General features: G+C 34.8%; 2 protein-coding genes across 4 annotated transcripts in view; one reads left to right on the top strand and one right to left on the bottom strand.

Moving 5' to 3' along the window:
- Positions 1-1,117: 1,117 nt before the first annotated feature.
- Positions 1,118-12,148, bottom strand: LOC123874297 (dual specificity protein phosphatase 13-like). 3 transcript variants are annotated; one of them, XM_045919557.1, is made up of 6 exons: positions 11,980-12,148; positions 10,401-10,475; positions 9,239-9,316; positions 7,638-7,798; positions 6,980-7,206; positions 1,118-5,302 (listed from the first exon to the last, which is right to left on the bottom strand). In XM_045919557.1, exons 2-6 carry the CDS (start codon positions 10,416-10,418, stop codon positions 5,103-5,105), a joined length of 684 nt encoding a protein of 227 aa, XP_045775513.1. In that variant the 5' UTR covers positions 10,419-10,475; positions 11,980-12,148; the 3' UTR covers positions 1,118-5,102. The 3 variants fall into 3 exon arrangements, with proteins under 3 accessions (XP_045775513.1, XP_045775504.1, XP_045775521.1); XM_045919548.1 differs by having other exon boundaries at positions 10,401-10,467; XM_045919565.1 differs by lacking the exon at positions 9,239-9,316 and having other exon boundaries at positions 11,980-12,147.
- A 337-nt stretch (positions 12,149-12,485) lies between these two features.
- The window catches only part of LOC123874253 (lysine-specific demethylase 6A), a 36,631-nt gene continuing 31,662 nt past the window's right edge, over positions 12,486-17,454 (top strand). The window contains exons 1-4 of the mRNA XM_045919496.1: positions 12,486-12,704; positions 13,350-13,455; positions 14,043-14,151; positions 14,368-14,476. Coding sequence (XP_045775452.1) covers positions 12,640-12,704; positions 13,350-13,455; positions 14,043-14,151; positions 14,368-14,476 — 389 coding nt within the window. The 5' untranslated portion in view covers positions 12,486-12,639. The remainder of the gene's footprint in view (positions 12,705-13,349; positions 13,456-14,042; positions 14,152-14,367; positions 14,477-17,454) is intronic.

Here is a 17,454-nt window from a genome sequence, read left to right as displayed (position 1 = left end):
AAATTGAGGTTAGATTTTGTTTTGTTGCGAGCAAATAATAAATTAATAATTGGTACCTAGAGAAATGGCTTATTTATTACGACCATTAGTCGTTTACCCTAAAAATGTAATGATGCGATGCTATAATAAAATTGTAATAACTGATGATGGCTCGACAATAGTCGCACTCCACCGTGAAGAAGAATTTCCTTACGAATTTTCCAGACCACTACCAGAAGAGATAAAAGAAGACAAATCAGTGTTGAGAATGAACGATTATAGTGAAGTAAAAAGAATTTTCAAGGACATTAAGCCTGAAATCGCGCGGCAGCAACTAGCTTCAGTTACAATGACTACAACACATCGGTGGTTTCCACGGGCTAGAGACAAGAAAGCAAAGAAAACGGAAATGAATAGACCCTATCTGTAATTCTCATTAATATTATTGAATGTATTGTAAATAAAATAATATACTTTAGTTTATTGTTCATTGTTGTTATATTTTACTTTTCCACAAGTTCTAATATCTAGCTGATTGAAGTTGACTATAAATATGTGTCTATAATATTGGTAATGGCCAATGTGTTGAGCTCATTGCATATAAATCCTAAAATAGTATTATTCCCGGTACTACTTGTAGTCATGACCCAGGTCTGGGCAGACAAACTGCAGTTGGGATGCATTTGACAAAGCTGCATCACAAATTTTGGCCAACTACATAATCCTTGTGCAGTTGACTCATAGTCAGTGTAGCTGTTCTCTTATGGCCATATATGTATTTTATATTTCGAGGACTCAGTATATGGACTGTGTGCCGTTGCACAACTGCAACTTACACCTATTTGTTACTAGATGATGCCTGAATTTTACATGTGTAGATTGCTGTAATCGGAATCTTAATTTTTCAGGGTTGAATGTAGCCTACATCTATACCAAACTTCGTCTGAATTGGTTAAGGAGATGGTGTGTGAAAATGTAACAACACAGACAGACACACCTTCACATTATGTATATTATTAAAATTCAGCTATCCTTGATAAACAAAATTTTAATTCAGTTCAAATTTCACCATGTTAGTGATAAGTACAGTAAAAAAATCATAAGGTTGAGGGTTTCAAAGTACACTGAAAGAGGTGTGTTCAATATAATTACTCTATTTCATTAAATAATTTTAATACATAATCATTTTACATTTTCTCATTACCAAACTATGATTGATGAACCTAATGCTAAAATAGTATAACAATAATTTATTTGTTTTATGATATTATAATTTAAGATTTCTTTTATTACATAATAACAGGGCTCATTTAAATTTTAATAGATTATTTACAATAAAATATTAATCACAGTTAAAAAAGACAAATAAATAATATTTCAGTGTTACATTAAATTCTAGCTTTCCTATATAAGGCAACATATCAACAACTTCATAAATTGCATACTGACCTAGCAACTATGCTTACATGGGCCAAAGTTATTAAACCAGAATGTGCCATACATCCCTAGAGTTGTTAAGCACAGAAGAGTGCTTTGAAAATTATTGTGTGCACTTTCACTTGTGCCTAATAGAATTTCAGTCAGGATCTCTAGCACTATATTATATTACTATACATATATTATAGCATTCTCAAAGAGTCCCACAGTTCAAAAATGCTAGTACAGAGGAGGCGAGAAGTACAGCCATCCTTTCCTCGAGGCAACTGTGAAAATAATAACACTACATTGGATTTCCCTACACCCTCTCAATAAATAGGCACTGTTATCTTAATTTATTTACGTATCTGACCTATATAAGTATAGTTGCTCAATTAGTATGTCTTTTAATAAGCTAAGAGCTATGACAACTATTATAGAGAGAATCTTTGTTTTCAATAAAATATATTTCAAAAAATAAATGAACAAATAATTTATGAGATACAACACTTCCATTCAATATCACAACGTTTTCCACCTTTGGTACTTGTTTAGGTCTCGCAAAAAAGCCCCCACCTCTCCTTTATGGTAGAAACAAATCTGCAACACAACACTTGACACTGAATCTTAGAAAAATCAATATCTTTAAGTCAAGAGTGAATACTGAACATTTGCCAGGAGGTCTGATTGCAGCCAATCGCTAGTCTATAAATAAATAAAAAACAACTTGCGGTCTTTGGTACTTATTACAAGAAAGAGAAACTACTACAAATACTACTAGAGTGATAGATACAACGCAATATCATGAAGCAATGGTGCTGGAAACTGGTATCTGATGTTTCTGATCTGATAATTTATTCTGAAAATACAAGTGTTTTTCTGAACACTGGACACCATATATCAGTCTTGTGTTGGGATTGTGTTTCTACCATTACATTATCAGTTAAAGCTTTTTGCTGACGATTTTAGACTAGTTTTGAAACTATTATGCATCTTATTTTATAGCACTTAACTAATTAATATCTCTTTCAATAAAATTATATTTCTTTCATCATTAAAAATATATTGTCCCACTCTAAGATTTAAATATTACATACAGTATGGAAAGTAACATGCTGACACATCTAAATATTTATATACATCACAAATACCATAGTTAGATGGTATATATTTAAAATATTACACTGGCAGTCCTCTAAGTTGAAACATTCAATAAAACATGGATTTAGTGACCACCTTCGGCAGTCATAACTTCAAATAGAGGTACATCGAAATTAATAAATAATTTATATAGTAAAGCTTCATCTTACAATTCTGTACTGCACTCATAAATTTTCGGAGTATAAAAAAATATGAATCATTTTTTTTATAGATACATAATATTATAACCAGTTCCAAAAAATAATGTTTGCCATAAATAAATAGGCAATTTAGAATTTTAGCCTCAACTCAAAACAATTCATCAAATTAGTCAAAACCCAATGGGTTGATAACCCATTGAGTTTTGACTTAGAGTGGGCTTTATCAATGACTATTTTAGCAAAAGTAACATACCCTGGTGCCAGTCTTTGAAAAGTTAAACTTCTTTGAAACTACACTTGTTATACAGCAACCTTCAGCACAATGTTTGTTGTTGTAAATCAATAGTTATACTAGAGAATATGTTATAAAATATTGATTATTAGGTACCTTTACATCTACTAATGTACTGAAACAATACATTCTCTTATTCATTACATTTTAATGTTACATGTAATATAAAGAAAAGGCTGTGCCTTTCTTAGATGAGATGCACAGTATGTGTCAACCCATTATATTGTGAGATTTGTGAATGACATTAATATATTAATATATTCTATAAGTTCACTAAAAATATAGTATGATCTAATTTACACCCATCTTTTAGACTGAATCCAGACAAGTGTACTGTAATGTAAAGGTGCTTCCACACAGCAGTTAAAAATGTTAGATAACATCACCTAACATTGAGCTTATGTGCAGTGGTAACATTACATGTCACTTTACATTACATCATATTATTCCACGCGTCTGATCCCAGCATTATGTTTGCAACAATGCCTCTCTTACCTGAAACATATTTTAGTATTTAGCGAAGTTTCTTTCAACGTTAAGGCTAAAGAGTTGTACTATAGTCAAACTGTCGTACATGCTGTTCACAGTAACGCCACGTTTACACTAACGAACAAGTTGTGATACGAGTAATCAACAAAACTTGCCAGATGTCAAATGATAAACTTGTATTGTTATTGTTTCAGACATATTATTAAATCTCTCTCTCTCTCTTTGATTAACGGCAAAGTTAACAGAAACCTAGTAGGGGCAAGTACCTACTACAAGTAATTTACAAGTTTTGTGTACAACAACAAGTTGTTTTTAGTATCTGGAAAAAATGACAATAATGCAGTTACATGCAGAACATGTTTTAGACTTTGGTGTAAACGTGGGGTTAAGGTGGTTCACCTAAATGCAGACTCGACAAGCATGCATGGATAATTACTGTTCAAACTTGCTTGAGCGTTTGTATTTATGAATAATTTTGTGCTCAAGCATGCTTGTACATGTGTAGCCAGCTTAAGGTACATAATGTCTCAAGTATTGGATAGCTTAGAATCTAAAAATGATATACAAAAATAATAGCTTTTCATTTTAAATTAAAAAAAAATGGCACACGAGAATATATTGTATTAAAAATAATTATACAGGGTGTCTCTTTGGGAAAATTTTGTTTGATTTCGGTGAAAATAAACTTAACTCATTATGACACGCTGTATAATAATTCTTGACTTAATTTTTTTAAATATACAAATCTTACCTCACATGCCCGGAAGAACTACCAATATTATTTTTACATGTTGGAGACAATAGTTATAAAATGTTGTAATATTCCATTAGTTTGTAAACTGGAAATCGTTGTAAAGAAGGACACAGACTAAAGGAAAAAATTTAGACGGACAAAGTCCTCACAGAGGTATCAATAAAAATAACAATAAAGGAAATTGTTTGTATGTCACGTCGCGCCGATAAAGTTGCACTTTTTGCAAGCATTTTGTAGATCAATCGAGGGGACAAAAATCATTTTCCGTCAATGTTAACCATTGCAGAAGGCTCAAATTGTCTGGAGGTTTACATTAGTCTCTAAGAAAATGTGCATAGGGCAAAAAGGGTTTTTATTTATTGGGGGCCTGTACGCTGTCTATATTTTTGCTTTAGTCTGTGTCAATACATTTTAACAGGCCTAGCACTACAGTTGCGATAATCACAATGAGATGATTCCAATTGTTGTTACTGGCTGAATTTGTGTTACTCTTCACAAAACTAGTATCATCCAATCGACATGCCTAGCACCAAAGTTTGATAGCTATAACACAATCATCTCTCAATCAATCAATCAGCCTGTTTGCGTCCACCGCTGGACATAGGCCTTCCGAGAGCGCGCCTTTCTATCCAAACCCACTTCCCGCTACCTGATTGGCTGAAGTTCTCTACAGTTGCAGTAAAAATACCACAAATTCAGCAAATTACAACAATAGCGATTATCTCAATGTGATAAACGTAACTGCCTCGCTTTTCCCAGACGTTAACTATCAATAGCGACTAGTGTAAGCTCGATCGAGACTCCGTACGCGCAGCCGTGGGTTGCCGATTTCGAAGGACAAACTGTAAACGGAAGGGAGGGGGGTTCGATGTCAGCGCACCCGGGAGAGGCGAAGCTCCCTGTCCAGGTCCTGCAGTTGGCGGATGAAGCCGTCGTTAGGGTGGATGTCCCGCCGGGAGCGGACTAGAGCGAGGGCCTCGGTCAAGCTCATCCCGCGCTTGATCATCAAAAACGCGATCGCGCAAGTCGCTGACCGAGATACCCCCATCATACAGTGCACGAGCACGCGACCTGAAAATGATATTCAAATGTTCTATACATGCTATATTATATGATGGTAGTGTATGACATGTGTCAGGGTATATTTTGTTATGAGACAATCCTGTTAGTAACTAGGTGTAAAATGTAGTAGCGAACGACCAGTTAACACTTCACTCTGTATACTTATTTTTAACCCCCGACCCAAAAAGAGGGGTGTTATAAGTTTGCGTGTGTATCTGTGTCTCTGTGTCATCGTGTGTGTCTGTGGCATCGTAGCTCCTAAACTAATGAACCGATTTTAATTTAGTTTTTTTTGTTGTAAAGGTGGCTTGATCGAGAGTGTTCTTAGCTATATTCCAAAAAAATCGGTTCAGCCGTTTGAAAGTTATCAGCTCTTTTCTAGTTACTGTAACCTTCACTTGTCGGGGGTGTCATAAATTTTTAATGTACACTTGTTTGCTGTATGATTCAGAGAATGAAGGCTATATAAAAAGCAGTAGGTATGTAGTTTGAATGCCCAACTGCTTGGAGTAACCCCTTTTTATAGGAGATAGGCATATGGATTCTAAGCTTGTTAAACTACTCTAGTTAGTAGTAGGTACCTACTGGCAGTTTACACATCTCCCAATACTTTGTCAAGATGCAGATTTTATCAGGATGATACCCTTCATAAAAAGCTCGCAATAAATTGTAGATATTAAAAGAAGGTTTAATTTAGTAGGAACTCCAAAGACTGTCCGAATTCGAGCAACCCCTGGACCTTGAATTTAAGGAGCGTTTACGTACCAACTTTAAATATATAAACCGATTTTAAAGGTTCAAGCAGAAAAAATCTTATTAGGCTCGGTTCAGTAGTTCAACAGATAATCTGGACTCCAACGAGATCCAATGATATCACAATCTTATCTCAAAATGATCCCAGCGACACTCATTAGTAACAATTATCGCGGTAATTTCAACTAATGATTTGACTTTGTGACAGTGATGCAAATCAAACAAACTTTGATGTTATCGTATTTATTTATGTTGCAAAACTTCTTGAATTTTATAGCTCCCATATACTTTTTGCAAGGTTTTCTCATAATCTGTCTGGTGTGTATTATTTGGAAGGCTAAAACGTTTCCACAAAACTTGCTAGTGTTGGAAGTCAATAAAAGTCTACGATCACACAATAAGTGATTCTTAGTCTAGAGTGAAGAAGATTAGAATCTCCTGAACCTAAAAGATGAGTCGGACCCTTAGCGAGTCGGACACGCACACGAAGGGTTCCGTACCATCGTACAAGTAATAACACTTTTCATGACGCCCATTTGGAATTTTTTATTATTTGTTGGTTTGGCGGCAATAGAAAAACACATTCTGTGAAAATTTCAACACTCTGCCTGTTCACGAGATACAGCCCGCTGACTGCAGACAGACGGACGGACAGTTTAGGCTTAGCATTAGACTCCCGTTGGCACCCTTCGGGTACGCAACCCTAGTAAATCCTAAGAATCCCATTTTTTGGAAAAAGTTAGAAAAAGGTTTTTATCTCAAAATGTAAAATGTATAAAATTGCTAACTATTTGGTACTTTAAAACACCTCGATTAAAGATGGTGGCCGTTCTGTTTGGCGACCGATTCAAATACGGACGGGCGGTAGGTACTTCTGTCCGAGAAAAGATTCAGAGTCGATAAATCAAAAAAACCATAAAAAAATTTACTTACTTCCTCTGGAGATTCCCTCATCAATAAAGTTGGCAGCGATGTGGAAGTATTTGGATATGTCGGTTGTCGGCAGATCCATCAACTGGAAGCCTTTGTAATGCAGTCCGGGACAGTCTCTGTAGTACATGTGGTCAGTGTCAACCTGCGTGTAGCGTTTCCCCTCCGCTGTGTTGAGGACATAGTTGATGCCCATCCGACGTAGGAATGCCTTATCTTTTGCTGCGACCCTACAGGAAATACAATAGAGATTTTGTTTGTAACTGATATTTTACTGGTACCTATTACTCCAAAAATTTATTTGGAACTAGCTGATGCCTGCGGCTTTACTCCCGTGGATATAGGTTTTTAAAAATCTTGTTGGACCTAATTAATTTTACGGGATAAAAAGGCTACTTTTTATCCCGATATATAATCTATTCCAAATTTCAGCCAAATCCATTTAGTAGTTTTAGTGTGAAAGAGTAACAAACATCCATCCATATTACATACATACAAACTTAGGCATTAATATTAGTAGGATTTTTTAAACCTAAACCGCGGATTACACGCGGATGAAGTCGCAGCGTCAGCATAGGGATTCCTAAATTAATGCTGAGTGAAGTTCTACTAGTAAGAAATGTAAATTAATTCCTGTGATAACCCATAAAAGATAACTTACGCATCTCCAACAAAAAGTCCAGGATAAACCTCGTTCACGTCAGGAGTAGGGCTGTAGGTAACGCCACTGCTCAAGCCGCCCAGACTGCTCACGCCGGTGTAGGGTCTTGATCGCAAAGACGACAGGGAGCTCAGCACCGACGACGGCGAGGACCCATAACTCTGCACATTACACTTTGTTGAAACACACCCACATAGCAACTGACCCATTATAGTTAGAAAGACCACTGCAATGGACATATATAGGGCGCGACAGGTTGAAATGGCGATCGGGGTGGGAATGCTCCGCACAGCCCCCCCCCCCCCCTACGCCCGCTGCGGGTGACGTGCAAGTGTACGGGGCGTCCCCCCGCCTCATACCCCGATCGCCATCCCAACCTGTCGCGTACTATACAAGTCCGCTGGAAGAGGTGTACCATAGAAAATGACAAATATTTTTTGAGTAGTAGATTCCAAGCACCCCACTGAGCACACTGGCAATTATAATTAACACTTTGTGTCAAATGGTCTTCATGCTGACACTACGTTGACAAATGTCCCATCACTATTCCGAGTATGCTCACATGATGCTAACTGCTGCTATCAGCACAAAATTAGCGAAAATCAAGTTAATTTAAACCGGTTGACAATCCCAAGTCCAGCGTACTTGTATTGGTAGAGGTCAGTGATAAAGACACACATATCAAATTCACATATAGCACAGAGTTGAAATGCCAATTCACTTGTTGACTTGTGGAGGGCACTGTAAATATAGTGATTATATTTTTTGAGGTTGAACAAATGCCAAAACACTACAATTATTTAAGATATTGTTTTTTGGTAAACCTTTCAATGTTCAAGGGGTAATTCACAGTGCATGTTAGTACCATAGCAGTAGTCTTTATAATGTCTGTACACATCTTATCACTATGACATTCAACTGAATACTCCTATACATATAATATGTATAATATATACATTTAAAATAAGTGTAACGTCTTGATAAGAGCCTAATATTGGTTGGTTCATGAAACCAACCAATATTAGGCTCTTAGGTACTCGTAGGTTTTCCAATCTTTGTTTTATGTAAATGTTAAAACTGTTCAAAACATATTTTATCTGTAACATTAAATAGTAACTCTATTTTTTTTTTTTGCAATTTACATAAGTACAATTGATAATCATGTGATCATACCATTCAATATGGGACAATATACATAGAAGTCATTCGGGACAATGGAGTTTACATATTTTAATACATCAACATCAGTAATGCATCATTCCCTCATCATCAGACATTCAAAAAATGATTCTGCTAAGACTTCTAGTCTGGTGGAAACATATCTTGATTTCAGACCAGTAGACCTATTTTAGCAACTGACAAACTGACTAGGAGTGTTAACTGATGTTTTTATGCAAAGTCTGTAAAATATTAATATGGCAAAACGAAATAGTGGATTACTGCAGCAAAACATAACACACTCCCATATAATTCAATGAATATGGAATCTTTTGGTATAGATTAATGTACATTGATACTATAGAGAAATTATTAAAAACTTTTGCCCCGGCTATCTCATATGACAGTGTTCTGAGCTTAAGGTTAATTTTGTTTATAAATACCATCAAAGTCCTTAAGTGGGAGCCTACACGTTGCTCATTAGCTGCACTGTATGAATGAGATCTCGGATAGAGGGAGTACTGCCAATATAACAGACATTAGTTGTAGCACCAAATCATATGCAACTGGTATATAACAAGCATGGAGAGAGATCTAGTGGTGCAACCTACACTTGACTAGTGTGTGGATAAAGCAGCATTATTCCAAGGTTATAACTAGATACTTCAAAGTGAGAGGCACACCAGCAGAGCTGAGGTACCTCTTGGTGACACCATCATCATCAACCGATAGACATTCACTGTGGGACATAGGTCTCTTGTAGAGACTTCTATGACCCAATGTCTTGTCTTGCTTAAATTCAGTGGCTCTCTGGCACTGGATTGAAACTCCCAACATAGCTTACTCCATTGCACACTGAGTGACTCTGAGCATTCTTATGAGGCCCATAGTTAGCAACGAGGTATCCGATCACTGCCAACAAGCACTGTTTGAAGACTTTAGTCTTCCAGTACTGAAGAATTTAGATTTTTTTGATAACAACTCAAACTTTTTATTTACTTTATAATATACCAATTTCAACAGTATGTAAAAGTAACTTCACTCCCTATCTGGCCAAGTATTATGATTTTCTCATTTAGGATGGCATAATATTCAATTCAATATTGCATCATTAACACCAGGTGCAAATGTAAGCAAATGCAAATAAGTTACAACTCATTGGGTACCTATATTGTATAGATATCAATAATCAAATACATGTTAATATTTCAGCTGAGACCTGATAATGATTAGTTCTTCCTTAAATGGCTTTTAGATATTGTGTCAACATAGTTAAGTTACTCAAATATGGCTGTGTATGAGAGTACTTAACTCACTACTAAGAATTGTCACAACTATGCAAGGGTTATACATATGCATTAATGGCAATACCCATATTGTATTACGTCTTAGAAAAACTATACCTACTGCTCTTAAATGAACCACGATGTCGACCTTGAGGTGACTAACTAGAGATTCAAAAATAGGTTCAGGCCAATAAAGTCTATTTATATATTTTCCCCGATTCAAAAAATTTTATATAGTAAATACATTATTTATTCAGTAGATATTGATGAATAGCTTAATCAATACGGCTAAATATAGAAAACAACATGTTTTACTTACGGAATCCCTGTAGCTCATTTTAGAAGACAATATTCAGAGTTCTAACACCAAGTTATTTTGTACGCTTACAATTGAGTCGTATAGTATCAAAAACGGCAATCTCCACATTTCGAAAAAAAAAAGTTATCTATGCCAAAATATTGTCTATTATCTTATCCTCTATCTTGACTATTAGGAGTGTTACAGAAACGGCATTCTCCCTATCAAAACCCACGTGGAAATTTATAGTTACTTTCAACACCGGCATTCTCCTAGAGTGGTCATTTTAAACTTGGCAGTCTCCACTTCAACCAATCAGAGCGCAGTATTTAGTATGGAATTGGCGTCAACTCACAGCAAAGCTGCTCGTGGTTTTTTAAAGATTTTATTGAGTTAATCTAAGTAAATAAAGTAAAACTTGTGTTTATTTTAAACTATGGAGCATAGGGTAACACCTTGTCTACCTAGACAGTCAAGAAAACGGCAGAGGGATCCAGATAATTGGACTGTAAACATGAAGAAACGGGCAAGGTTTGTATGCAGCGTTCACACACTTTTGATACTTGTAATTAATAATTTTAAGTTGGAATATCAAAGTAACATAGTTATACTGGTTGGCATTTGTTTTTTTTTAAAGTGTACGTAAATTTGATTTATTTTCAGAACGAGGAGCCAATTTTACGAGTTTGATAATTTTAGTTATTAAAGGTACGAAATTAATCTTGTTGTTTTAATATAAAATTACCTAGCTCTGCGGCTTCATCCGGGTGTTTTTAAATGCCTACTTCCCCACAGTTATAAAGTTGCTGCTTGAAAAAAGGACAAACTAACAAACTGTATTTCGAATCCATAAAATTGGTAACTTTGTCGGGATAAAAAGTATCCTGTGATTCCAAGTTAAGTAAGTTATTTATGCAAGTATTCCCAGATTAGGTCTTAGACTACTTGTTATTTCACAAAATACGTTTATAGTTCATCAAAATCATTTAGCTATTTTCGCATGAAAAGGTAATAAATAACTAATAACAGATTACACTTTCGGTCTTTACCGTAGCAACCATGCAATTTTCTGGGTTAAAAAGTAGCCGATGTCACTTTTCAGCTCATAACTAGTTACAAATCATGCCAATCCACTGCTCGTTTGCTGCTTGAAATAACAGACAATCTTTGGCATTTATAATTTTTATATAAGTAGACACTATACGTACTATTTCATGCATTTCCTTAATATTCCTAGATATTATTCTAGTTTCTTTCTAAAGTATCAAGATTAAACTTGCTCATTCATTGCTTGGTTTCAAGATGGCGTTAACTGTATTAAAACGGGCAGTCTCCAACATAGTTATTTTCAAACCAGGCAGTTTCCAAAAGTGCGTAACATAATGAGCTTTCTCCTTTTGATTTTTAGCGTTATCTATAAATATTTCCACTGTACCTCTATTTAAACTGCTTCAAACCAGTCATAAATGTAGCTATGAAGTATATTCTACTAAATGTTCAGTATTTTGCCTAAATAATAATTCAAAAAAAGTTTTTCATGTTTTTTTCAAATGTTAGTAAAATGGAGAATGCCATTTTTGATATTATATGACTCAATTGATAATATGCCAACATGTAAATTAAAAGTTGAAACTTAAATTAACTTGAAGCCCAGTATGATTTTTAATAATAGACCACTGAATACAGTTTTCACTTTTCAGGCGAAAAGGAAATGAATGAAAATGAAGACGGAAAACGAAAATTGCGCTAATGAAAATGTCAAATGCACTGTCAATGTCAAATGTCAATAGATATTTTTTGTTTTTTAGTGGCTTTACGGCTCTGGGTTCACTGACAATATTTTAAAGGACGGACTAGCAATTTTGAAACATCTACAAAAAACAGCTAGTTATTCCACAAAGAAAAAGGAAAGCTCTTTTTCTTAAAGCTTAAGGAAATTTATTTTTTCATAAAATTGTGTTTGCGCATGCTAGTCATTTTAATTCATAATTCTTTTTATTTTCAACTATCTGTATGGCTCTGGAATCTAAATTCTTTTTCCACATTCGTTGAACACCACAGAGTCATAGACAATGGTTGTAGTTTTGTAAATCTATGAATTATGATTATTGTGATTTGTGGTTAACTTTTTATGAATTAATGAATTTAAAGTTAAATTACAATGTGAAATGCTTTAAAAGCGTTTTAGTGTTAATTTTGATAAACAATTGTTATCCTGGAAAGTCATATAACCAGAGAAATCTAAAGATTTCTCGTGAAAATGGATGAAAAAGAAGAGTTGCATCTAACCTCACAGGAATTACAAGTTTTATCAGAACTTGACAGGTATTTGGACTAAACAAACTTTAATTCAGCCACTTTATGATACATGGTAGTATAATACATAAAAGTACATTCTTATTAAGATCCTATCTAATACAATCCATGAGCCTGCATGTGTTCATCGCTGGGCTTAGGGCTTTTTCGGAGCGCGATAGGTCCTGACTAGGTCTGGTCCAGCGCGCTGGAGGTCGTCCTATAATGTTCTGGCTGCATTCAGTAAGTATTCAGCAGAGATGGTGACTAGACTTGCAATAATTCTGGCACTGCAAAAATTCCCCGTTGAGTTGATTAGGACACAATGGGGCTATACCTCTGGCTTGAAATCAGCGATATTGATTGCATTTAAGATTAATTGTAGGACTCTTAAATTATAGACTAGCTATGTTTCCAGCTATAGAATTTTCACTACATCAAAATCACCCCAGCATTCTATTCATTCTATTGAATCTAGACAGAATCTTATTGCAACATTAAATATTGAAATTTCAGCATTGCATTATGTAGGCAAAGCTTGGTAGCAAAGTACTGGGTGTGTGTTTTTCCACTTGAAGAATTCTGATAAATTAGTCCTTAGCCACTCTTTTAAATGATGTAGTAATATTGTAAATTGAAAAATAGTAGAAATCATTCTATATTAATTTCTTGCAGTCGTCAATTCGGTTTCCTGAAACTTCGTGGCAGTGAACATAGCAGAACACGTGCTCTGGTTCTCAAAGCTGTCAAGTACTTGGAAGGCATGTTGGTGCAAGTCAAGGTATGTGTATTGTTTTTAATAATAAAATTTGTCTCCATCAATATTTAAATAACTTGACAGTTAGTGGAAGATGAAAGCTAGAAGGCTCAAATTCCATAAGTTGTTGCACCTACAAGCTTTACCTGCACCGAAACCTGAAACACACATAGTGTGACAGCATCATGTGTCTCATGCTGATTTGACCCGCTGCTTTGTAAAATGCTTCAAACAGTTTCTTGCATGTGCTTACAAATTATACATGTCCATATGTTTAGTTTGATATTCCTTCAGTTGGAATAAAAGGGGAATATTAATAATAATAATTTATGTTGATATGATTTGTCTAGCTACAGAAACTACTTATACCTGGCAGGAGTGCCATTGTGAATTGAATATTTGAAAAGAGCAACTGCCAAGTTTTTTGCTGTTTAATCATGGTAGGACGGGCATTCAGAATCAGTGGTTGATTCACTTGATGATTCAAAAGCACTTGTAAAAGTTTATTTGAATAAAATATCTTTTTATTTCTTTCTTAAAATCTGTTAACAATTATTTCATAAAATATAATAGATAGAACTAAAGTTATAAAATTTATTTTATTTCAACAGGAGGAGGAGAGGGCGTGTTCTCCGGGTGCCAGAAGAGACATATGCATCGACCCTAAGACTTATTGTAAACTGGGGCACTTTCATTTATTACTTGAAGACTATGCGAAAGGTACCCAAGTGTATAAGTATGAGTAATTATACAATATATAAATTGTGTTTAGTTTGAAGCCAATATCATATGCCAAAACTGGCAAACTTTTCAATTTTCTAAATGTTATTGTAATTTTATGTACATAATACTATATTGAAAAATATTTTTTCATGTAAACTTAAACGTAAGTAATAGAAGTAAATTACATAATATTTAGAAATGTTATTATTGCAGCAATGTCAGCTTACCAAAAATTCTACGCCCTGGAACAAGACAACTGGAAAGATCCACTTTTCTTGTATGGACTGGGTCTCTGCTACTATCACTACAATGCATTTGATTGGTATGTGATTTATTTATTAAAACTATAAGAGATTTAAAAAATATATAAACATAAGACTCCAGAAATGGGCAACATCCAATCATGTCTCCACTTTCCTACAAGTTAAAAAAGTAATGGTATGTTCATTGTTCACACTATAGACAAATGAATTACAAATCACCCAAGATTCAGTAACCGGAAGGAAATATTCGTAGAGTTATCTGTCATTAAAACAGACAAAAGTCACAGATATGAGTTATAAGAGAGAAAGGTTGCTCTACAAAGCTGAAATCTCTTTATAAAATTTTATGTACCATCTTATCTGCTGAGAAACGTAAGTTCATTTTGGGGTACATTTGTGTTTCAATTACAATATGAAAGTCATGCCAGTTGTACAGCTTAGATAATTCTTTACGCAAAGTGTTGCTCATGACAATAGCATGTCTTCCTCCCTCTAGCGAAGGTATTCGGCAAAGGTAACGATGTGACAGTGCATACCATTGTTGTGCTTAGTTTAGAAAGTTGCCACTAGATGGCCCTAGTGGTCGAAATTAGGGCTGAAATATAATATTTTAGAATCAACCTCAAGTACCTAGGGAGGTTTGCTTGCCTACTTTTACAAATTAACATTATCTTGCAGTTATACTTATTAAGAAGACTAATTGTCAATAATTGTGTTTGTCTCTCAAGGTCTACATTTCTTCCCTCGAAACAAGATTTATGGTTCCTATTCACTGAAAGGATTAATCAAAATATTTTTATTCAATTAAACTTTTACAAGTACTTTTCAGTTGTCAAATGCATCTACCACTGTGAATACTTCTATTCATTTCTTCTATTTGGTTTTGAAAATGTTCAGGCACGTTGTTTTTTAATGGACTATTAATGACTAAATGAGTACAGGTCAAACAGACAAACATTATTGTTTTTGACTCAACAAAATATGTTTATGAGCCATATCATAATCTGAACCAATCCAGATAGTTCCGCCAATTTTTTTTTTTTTTTTTTGATATTCCTAGGCTATCTGCAATCAGTCATTTGTGTCGACTATAATCAGATTATATGAGTGCGTTACGGGTTGGCCTTCTCCGCCAAATATAATTCATCTAAATGATAAAATGTTCAAAAGTTCATAAAAAGGCATGAGTAACAAGAATATAAAGATTTTCTTTTTTTCATTACCGCTTCCCGACACTTTACCCAGTATAGGGGTCAGGTAATTACAGCTGCTATACATAACATTATATTTGTTTTGTCCTTTCAAGCTTTTTTCATTGGCTATGATTTTAATTTCGACTCAAAATAGTAATTCAGAAATAACACATCCTTCGTTTTACATCCTCAACAGTGGGGGAATTAAAACATTCTAGTTTTATTTTTAGAAACTATAATCTTTCACTTTCACATTTCCTCTTGCTTATATTAGGCAGTTTCCGGATCGAGTAAAAGAAAGGATTACATTCTCCATTCAATGCATTTTTGCTAGGCGATTTGATTCAACTTTTAATTCCATATTGGTTGAGTGATGTCATCCAGGCTATCAAAATAAATGTTGTACCTACAAAATCTCTAAATCAAATTGGCAGATCCAAAATTATACTCTATCCCCGGTTAAAAGACTCAAAATGGTTAACGCCCACTGAGATTTTTGTCTCTATCATTTACATGAGATGTAACAGAGAGGGCGCTATTCTAATTTCTTTCCGCGGATAGAGTAACGTGCCATCCATTTTGAAATTCCTTGGAAAAGAATTTCACTATATCTGGATTCTACGAGTAGATCTGTCATCAATAATTTAGCTTAGAGTGTAAAACCTATAGGCACCATTATGGGGTTTTACTACATTACATAAATCTCTGGGGAAATCGTAACATAATTTCTTGATGGTCGAAGACTCAATTAGGGCAATGTTTGCGAAATAATTGTGCAGGTTTTAAAAAGGAAGTGGAGCAACACTTGCACTTTAAAGAATAGTAAAGGAGGTGGGGTGTACTCGGAGGTTCATTCAAACTTTAGTTTATTTACTACTAGTTGATGCCCGCGACTTCGTCTGCGTGGATTTACGTTTTCCAAAATCTGATTTTCCGGGATAAAAAGTAGCCTATGTGTTAATCCGGGGTAAAATCTATCTCCATTCCAAATTTCAGCCAAATCCGTCCAGTAGTTTTTGCGTGATTGAGTAACAAACATCCAAACATCCTCACTTTCACATTTATAATATTACTAGAGGATGTCCTCGGCTTCACCCGCGTGTATTTCGGTTTTTTAATCCCGTAGGAACTCTTTGATTTTCCGGGATAAAAAGTAGCCTATGTCCCATCCCCATCGTTAGGTTAAAAGCATCGCTTTTAGCCTAACGTAAACTTTGCTAAAGCTTAGGATGAGAGCGAACAAAAAGTGCTTCAATTAATATAGAACTGAGACTTGTTGAATATTTACCCGCAGCGTGCACGGTATGATTATCTATATCACCTACCTGCGATATACCTATTAGTATATGGGTCACCGCAATCCGTGTCTACATAATAAAAGGCAACACCACAATTATAAAGGCTATTATTATAAAGGCGAAAGTTTGTGTGTGTTTGTTACTCTATCAGGCAAAAACTACTTAACGTATTTGGCTGAAATTTAGAATGTAGATTGATTATTCCTTGGATTTTTGGATTGACACATAGGCTATTTATTATTCCGTAAAATTCATGGTTCCCTCGGGATTTTTTGAACATTTATCATCTAGTTTGTACATATGTTTTTTTCGATTCTCGAATACATTTATCTTCTTCACTTAGCTAAGCTGATTTCTAGTTCCATGATTTAAAAAAATATATATAAGGTAGGCACGTCGATCCATTCTGGCTTATATTCGGCATTTCTTATGACTCTTTGCCTCTTAATAAAATGAAATTAATTTACCTAAGTAGGTACCTACTTGGAAAAGCTCATAGGTATTGGACTTTGAAAATCTTGAAATCTTCCTATATTTTCGCTGTTT

This window comes from Maniola jurtina, chromosome 2, assembly GCF_905333055.1.
Source record: "Maniola jurtina chromosome 2, ilManJurt1.1, whole genome shotgun sequence".
Lineage (NCBI taxonomy): Eukaryota > Metazoa > Arthropoda > Insecta > Lepidoptera > Nymphalidae > Maniola > Maniola jurtina.
The sequence above is the reverse complement of the archived record's forward strand: the minus strand, read 5'-3'. Positions and strand labels throughout refer to the sequence as shown.

Excerpts from the sequence above, each read along its gene's own strand:
- LOC123874297 (XM_045919557.1), bottom strand. Across the intron at positions 7,799-9,238 it reads CCCACTTAAGGACTTTGATG|AGTTATGGGTCCTCGCCGTC; the intron begins GTATTTATAAAC and ends TGTAATGTGCAG. Across the intron at positions 7,207-7,637 it reads GGACTTTTTGTTGGAGATGC|GGTCGCAGCAAAAGATAAGG; the intron begins GTAAGTTATCTT and ends TATTTCCTGTAG.